The 7,777-nt window shown below is 53.9% G+C and overlaps 1 protein-coding gene across 1 annotated transcript; it reads left to right on the top strand.

Annotated features, from left to right (window-relative positions):
* Positions 1-205: 205 nt before the first annotated feature.
* On the top strand, positions 206-3,537 carry ANKRD54 (ankyrin repeat domain 54; the record flags this gene model as incomplete). Its single annotated transcript, XM_010158649.1, has 7 exons — positions 206-253; positions 449-547; positions 997-1,068; positions 1,468-1,515; positions 1,639-1,763; positions 2,661-2,768; positions 3,463-3,537. Coding segments are annotated over 7 exons (575 nt in total), but the record flags the coding sequence as incomplete, so codon positions are not given.
* Between the last annotated feature and the right edge of the window lie 4,240 nt (positions 3,538-7,777).

A 7,777-nucleotide genomic window follows, 5' to 3' on the forward strand; every position in this document is an offset into this window, starting at 1 on the left:
TGGCGGGGTGGGGAGCCTGCGATGGGGGTGAGACAAGGAGAGCGCTCCTTACCGGGAGTCTCCTGCTTCCCCTTCTCGGGGCTGAGCCAGCATCAGCGTGGTCTGGGCCCTTCACCTGGGATCGAGTGCCAGGATGGGATGTTTCGGCAGGGAAACGCTCCTTTTTCCTTTGTGCTTTCCAGTAATTGCTTTCTTTTCTCCATAGCTCTGAAAAGGCTGCGTGAAGCTGCCAATAGCAACGACTTGGACACAGGTAAGATTTCTGCCTATCCCGCCTGGGACCTTTTCCTGGGACGGTAGTTTTGCTGAGGACCTTTATCTTAGGAGAGGAGGGGAAGGGTGCAGACAGGGTGTTTTAGATGCTGCAAATTTAGAAAACGCTTTATTGAAGCCTTTCTGGTCAGGGGACCCTCCAGCTTACCTGCTTTCTTCTCTTTGGCACTGTCAGTGCAGCAACTCTTGGAGGATGGAACTGACCCCTGTGCCGCAGACGACAAAGGCCGGACAGCCCTGCACTTTGCCTCCTGCAATGGCAACGATCACATCGGTGAGTGGGGAGGGGGAGTTCTGTCACCCGACTTCTCTGTGGCAGAGATTTTGAAGGGTGCACTTTATTTTGGTTCAGCACGTGTCAAGAGATTGCTGTTTTCAGTGTGTTTGGTGGTAAAGTTGCAAGCTGAACTCTGGTGCTGGAGCTTGTCACGTTCCCTGCTGCTGAAGGGAGGAGCAGGTCCCGTGTCTAGGGCTGTACTGGAGCAGAAGGATGTTCTTAGTCCCAGTTCTTCCCCTCAGGGAGCCCAGGGGCAGTGAGCCTGCCTGGCGTTCTGCTGGGTCCTTTTGTACTGCTGTGCAAAGCTCCATCCCCTGTTTCTGGGAGGAAGTTGATGAGACGAACAGAAGCAGCCTGAGGGCTGCCCCATGGGCCTGCGGCCCCCGTGGGCCTGACCTGTGGGGCAAAGGTAAGGGACTGACGTGGCTCTGTTTTGTTGTTTCCAGTGCAACTGCTTCTGGACCATGGAGCTGACCCGAACCAGAGAGATGGGCTGGGAAACACCCCCTTACACTTGGGTAAGTGCCACACAGAGGAGCGTGGCATGCAGAGAAGTGAGGTGAAGACTGCCTTGCTGTTTCTTTCCTCTCCACTTTCCTCGTTCCTGTGCATCACAGTATGCATCCCCAGCGTTAAGTACCTAGGAGGGACTCTGCGTTTTATCAGCCTCACTCCTCACAAAGGCTTAAGGGTCAGAGTTCGAGAAAAATCCATTTCCCTCCCTCTGTCAGACCTAAGGAGCGCAAGATCTCTTCCAGAGAGATTCTCAGGCATGATATTACCCTTAGCAATTGGGCTGTTCCTCTTTCCCATGGCAAAGAGCCCTTAAGGAAGCTGCAAGCTCCGTACTTGAGCAGAAACTCCTTTGTTGATTGCTAGTACCTCTGAGTTGTGTGTCCTGTGTTTTCTCTCCCCAGCTGCCTGCACAAACCACGTTCCTGTCATCACCACGCTGCTGCGCGGAGGTAACGTTTCCTCTATGACAATTACAGCCTGTCCCTTTCCTGCCCTGCCCCCTTGGTACTCCCCAGGGACACCGAGTCCTGAAGACAGGCTTCATTTTCTGTCCATGCTCATGCGTCTTGCAGGGGCCAGAGTTGATGCCTTGGATCGAGCTGGCAGAACCCCGCTGCACCTCGCCAAATCCAAACTAAACATCCTGCAGGAAGGACTCTCCCACAGCCTGGAGGCCGTACGCCTTGAAGTGAAACAGGTAAAAGAAACAGTCCTGCGTTCTGGTAAAGTGATGCAGCCCCTGGCAGTCTCCTGCACCCTTTAAGGATCAAATCTCACTTAGCAGATGATTTAAATACCTGTCTGTAGGCTGTTAGCTGCTCTGAAGGGGAGTTTGACTTTTTCCTTCTGTTTTCAGAGACCTTTCCTTTGTCCAACTGCTACTCTGAATTTTTGCAGGACCTCTCTTGGCTCTGGTAGGCCAAGGATGCATTAAATGTCTTCATTCTCAGGCTGTATGGAGCACTCTCCTTTCTTCAACCACCGTGTAAGACAGATGCCTTGTGACAGGAGGGGGACCACAGCCTGGGGCTGTAGCCTTGACACACACATTCCAGCAGGGACTCTGCATTCCTAGCGCAGTCTTCCCTGCTCCAATACCTGGAGGCATGGGATAGGAAAGCGGTCATGGGGCTGCATCACAAACGCACGAGGTGCGTGCCTCGCTTCAGGAGCCATATAGGACCCACGGAGATTTTCATCCTCGGTGCGCAAGGAGATCGTGCTGGAATGGGAAGCCCCTGCTCCTCACAGTGAGGGAAGATAGCTGCCCGTAAAGGCAAGCTTGGTGCTTTCAGGGCTAGACCTTGTGCTTCTCCAGCTGAGCCTGTCTCTCTTCCACGTTCTTAAACCAGTCACGGGGATCATGACTAGTCCCTCGGTGGCTGATCAATGCCTCTGGTGACTCACTGAGCTCTGATGCTGCCATTAAGTGCTCCCCGGTTGCTTTGCATGTGTTCTGCTCTGCAGGTTATTTACTCTGCCACGTACTGCAGCGTCAAGGCTGCGCTTGGCCATTTAATTTAGCCTTAGCTGTTAACACCTCCCAACCTGCTGCAGCTGTCTGACGTTTGCCTCCTGCACCTTTGGGTTTCAGATTATCCAGATGTTGCGGGAATACCTGGACCACCTGGGGCAGCATGAGCAAAAGGAACAGCTGGATGACCTCTGCTCCAGGTTGCAGATGACGAGCACCAAGGAGCAGGTGGGCAGCGTTGAGCTCCGGTGACTCACCTACTTGTGGTGTGACTTCCCGCGGTTAGGAGAACGCGACTGCGTGAGCAGGGTGGCATTGAAGGCACGGTTGTGGAAGTGTTCTTACTCACGTTGGGTAAAGTGGGCAAGCCACATGATGACTCATAGTACTCTTTTGGGTTGGAATTCAAAATGCAGAAAGCATCACTGTGCCTGGCAGATCAGCAGAGAAGCTGAGGATCAGATGGGCTGAGGGCACAGGCATTTTAAGGCCAGGATCGGCACAACCACACCGGGTTGCAGGGCCTGTTTGGGGTTTTTGTGTTGGTTGTTTGGGGGGGTTTCTACAACAGATTTAGCCCATAGCAACAGGTTTAAAGGAGACAGCCCAGATACCACTGTTGAGTTCAGGGTAACGCAGCAACACACTTCTGTTTTAAGGACTAACTAGATTGCTTGAGGTGGAGGTCGAGCATCCCTGAGGAATGGGGAAAAGCTCCCATTGCTTTTGATTGTGAGGGCAGGAGCCCTCCTGTGCGACTGTGGGACCGAAGGGATCCTGTCCTAGTATGCTCAGCATGGGCATTACTGGCAGTCCTGGTGCCAGGGGTGTGGTCCCTGCTGCCTGGGGGTTTCTTCTGGGGTGGTGGGTGACTGCACAACTGCCTTCCCCTGCCTAACAGCCAGCTGTGTCCTCCTGGCAGGTGGACGAGGTCACGGACCTCCTGGCCAGCTTCACGTCGCTCAGCCTGCAGATGCAGCAGATGGAGAAGAGGTAATGGGCTTCCAAATCATCATCCTGATGCAGCAGGAGAAGCCATAGAGAGAAGAAGAGGAAGCTGAAGCTTGCTTCCCAGATCGCTAAATAAATGCTGCCGGTGGCCGTTCCTGCCGGATCCATTCTCCGGTGGTGCCCAGACTGTCTCTGTGAGTGCTGCCACAGCTGCCTCGTGGGGAGGCAGCAGGCTTTGGACAACAGGCAACAGAGTGCTGCAGCTGAGACTTTTTGGAAAAAAAGAGCTGCTCTTCTTTTTGTCAGATGGGCTGGCATTGAAGAGGATACCCCTTCCAGAGATACTCTGCCTTCTCCTCAGCCCTTCATCCTGATGTAGGTGGTGTCTGATGCCACGTGCAGTCACCAGCCCCGACTAGTGCACTCAGCAGCTGGCCAACATCACAGAAATCCTTGGAACAGGCATCCTTTGCCACCTCTGCAGTACTCGGTTGCATGCAGGAGACAGTGGATGGATGCCTTGGACAACAGAAGGCTTTGTGCTGTGAGAAGAACACGCGCTTTATTCTGCATGCTCGCAGCTGAGCAAACATACTGCCCTGAGAAACATGCGCCCAGGCTTAATCCTAACCTTGCCCAGAGCCTGCGGTGAGAAGGCAGAGGAACTGTCTGCTTACAAATGGGATGATACAAAGCTTTTAATTACTAGACTAACAGCTTCTGGGTCCTGGGTTTTAGATTACTGCTGCAAGTTAGTGCTTAAATGCCAGAGACACACTTGCAAAAAATACCCAGCTGGACAGCTAGCAGGTCAGAGCTGCCCTGGTGCAAGAGTAAAGTCGGGGGGGTGACTTCATCCTAGCACAGTTTTAGGCAGACATCTACATCTTGCAGCAAATCCCCCCTGACTTGGGTTTCCTACAGCTGGTGGTCTCGGGCAAGAGGTCCAGTTGCAATAGGAGGTGGGATCTATTCAGCTGCATTACTGGGCTGGGGTGGAGGTGGATTTGCCTCAGCAGCACCAAACCTACAGCTGACCCATAGTGTGTTTTTTCCTTGTCATGGAGGTGTGTTGCTCCAGGACCTTGGAGCAGCATGAGGAATGAGTTGTTCCTCACGTGCAGCATGAGGAACAAGTTATGACCTCTGCTGGGAGCCAGAAGTGATGCAGCTATGAAGGATGCAGGGAATTCCTAGTCTCTTGCTTCTGCTCCACTGTGGTTAGTAAAGAAGATGTAGATAGCTTTATTTTGGAGCAGGGACCCGTAAGTTGTGTCAGTAGGGTGTGAATAGCAGCAGGGTGACAAGAACATGCCCAATAGCAGTCTGAGTAGCCACCTGTGTGCCACACGTAAATGACAGTGTGCTGGTGGCGATGCCCATCCCGCAGCTTGGGAATCTCTGGTTTGGAAGTGTTCGTTCTTAGAGATTCAGCTTCACTGTGCTCCACACCAGACCAGGACCTTCAGGTCAGCGTGTTCGCTAATGTCTGGCCTCTCGTCCAGGAAGTGGCGGGGTGACCTCCATGCTCAAAGCTGAGATACCAGAGACACGCATGGTCTTTAGATGGGTTCATCCATGGGGTGCAGGAGGCCACGGCTGGGCCGAAGTCTTGTGCTTTGGCAGGAGATGTCACTGTGCATACCGACACTTCGTTACGATATGCGGGATGGGAAGGATGCCGAGGGGGTGGGAGACAATCTGACCTTTTTGTATTTCGAACTTCAATAAAGTCCTGTCAGCCTTTTCGGCCTCCTCAGCCAAGTTCTCTCTTTTTTCCCAGAGAGCTCATTGCTCTTTGTGTACGTTCCAGGCCCCAGGCACAGCACTGGCCTTGGTCACTGCTGCTCTCCTACCTGGTAGGGAAATCAGCAGTGACAACATGACGTTGTTTGACTTCAAACACCAGCTTGTTTGCAGATCGAAGTACACAGCGGCTGACTCACCTCCCGATCTTGGTTCCCACAGCCAAGAAATCCGAACTTCAGCTCGAGTTAGTTGCCGTGAAACCGTACAAATAGAGGAAAGGGAATCTCAGCGGGATTGCTTTGAGCTGGAAGAAGGGATGTTTTGCCAAGAGGAAAAGCAGCCTAGCCCAGCCTGCGCTCCTGCGGAAGTACGGAGCTGGTGGGGAGGAGGCGGCTGAACGTGCCGTGCCCCGTGCCAGGTGAAATGGCTGCACTGAGAGGAGGCAGCAAGGGGCTGAGGGGCCGGGGAGGGACACCTGGGCAGGGCAGATAATGCCCAGGGTGCTCTCCGCAGGTCACCTTTGTGTCCCGTCTTCACTTACCTCGCCTCTTCCCATCTCCCCAGCCCAGCCTTGTGTCCGCATACACCCAGCTGCCCCCCGCTGCTGCACTCAACAGCCTTGTTGCTGAGGAGACCATTAAGGTGCCGAAGAGCAGGCGGCTGAAAAGCTCTTTATCGCGGCAGTTGCCTTCGTTGCTGATGTTGTCTGCTAACTACGCAGCTTGGAAGCTTTCCTCAAACCCCGGAGCACACCTAGCTGGGACTCGGAGCGAAGCTTTTAGCCTGAGCACACGTGACATTGTTGTCTTCTTCAGGCCTTTGTCTTGCCTGGAGTTTCCATGACTGCTCCGGAGGGGAAGGGTGTGGGTGCCACAGGCAGCCAGGAGCGGTTGCCTTCCCTCTCTTGCAGCACTGCTCCCTCCGTGGGAGGTGAGGGAGCGTTGGCAATCCCCTGGAGACTGCCACGATGAGCAGAGGCAAATAAAACCAGCAGGCTTATAGGAAATTTTGCCACTGCTTTAGCGATAACACCAGACAAGAAAGAGAAAAGGAGATCTGGTTTTCAGGGAGAGGGGAAAAGCAGGAATCACTGCGGTCCGGCCTGCTTTCCTGCCTTGGGGTTGGAGCATTGGGCTTCCAAGAGCTGTGTCATGCATTTGGCACTGGGCCAAGAGAAGTGTTGGGTTTCTGCACGTCAGCTGGTCATGCCAAAGCCTTGATGCCCTGCCGCGCTCAGCAGCTCTGTCTCCACAGAGATACATGCTGGGGAGGGAAAGGAGGAAAGAAAAGGTTCTAGGGGAGGAGGAGAGCGTGGCTTCACCCTGTGCCAAGAGCTGTTCACTGGCACCGTCCGATTTCTCTGCTGCTCCTGGCCTAGAGTCTTCGGCTCTCCCAGCGGCTTTTCCCCCTGCCCTTGCACCCCAGGCTGCACATTTCCCCGTGCAGCACGTAGGTGCGAGGCTGGTGGCAGCGTTCTGCGTCTCCCGGAGGTATCTGCTGCAGTAACGAAGAATGAAACAGCACAGGTTTCCCCCTGCTCTTTATTTTTGCCATTAAACTCAGCCCAACCTCCTAGTTTTTCTTGAACTGCACCATTAAACTCACCTTCCAGGTCCCTTTCCCAAATGGTGGTGCATTCCCCCGCCTCGGGGTGGGGGGGCATGATATTACATACTTGTAAATACCCCCAGGGCTGTCTGGCCTCCACATACATTCCATTTCCCTCCGCGAGCGGAGCACAGCTCCGCAGTGACGTGCTGAATCCCCAGCCACGGAACCCAGTGGCACCCTCCCCATCCTTGCGGCCACTGCAGTCCTGTAAGACACAGCCAAAACCAGCCAGGTTGAGGATCAGCCAGGCAAGTGAAGACCGAAGACCTCCTCGCCTCTCGCTGAGGAGCCACAGCAGAAGCAGCAGCCCTGAACAGAGCCGCCCAGCAAAGCTGCGTGGATGTTATTCAAGCAAAAGGCCTTTCTCTGAAGCGGCCACTCACCCGTTCGAGCGAACGCGAAGGGCACGCTGCAGTATGCTCGAGCATCAAGAATCTTCGGCAGCTGAAATAATTAAACTCCAGGGTATCGAACCAGCGTCTGAACTCTATTACTTCCTCCACCTCTGCCTTCCTAGCAGACTTCAAATCCATCATTGTAATTATCTGCGCTGCTGAAGGAGCCCTACAAAGCATCTCTGGCAAACCTCCCACCCCTTCATCTGCTTCTTCTGCTCATTCCGTGAGCAAGACAGATCTCTCCTCCTCCGTCACAGCAAGGGACTTGCAGAAAGATGCCTTCTTCATGCAGTGTGCCTGGCCAGTGTGGGAGAGCAGCCTTGGTCAGCTCAGGGCCCGCGGGGGTGACTAGGTAGAAGAGCCAGCAGTTTTGATTAGGAAACTGATAAAGGAGATAGGTCGAGGAGCATTTCTCTGGGCTTTTCTGAAAGCTCTGAGAGGGGAAGGGAGCATGTGATTGTTGGAAGAATTAAAATAATCAGCTGGCAACCTGCTAAGGCTGGTCATGGATTAGGAACCAGAAGATAA

Source organism: Eurypyga helias, unplaced genomic scaffold (assembly GCF_000690775.1).
Source record: "Eurypyga helias isolate BGI_N326 unplaced genomic scaffold, ASM69077v1 Scaffold48469, whole genome shotgun sequence".
Taxonomy (NCBI): Eukaryota; Metazoa; Chordata; class Aves; order Eurypygiformes; family Eurypygidae; genus Eurypyga; species Eurypyga helias.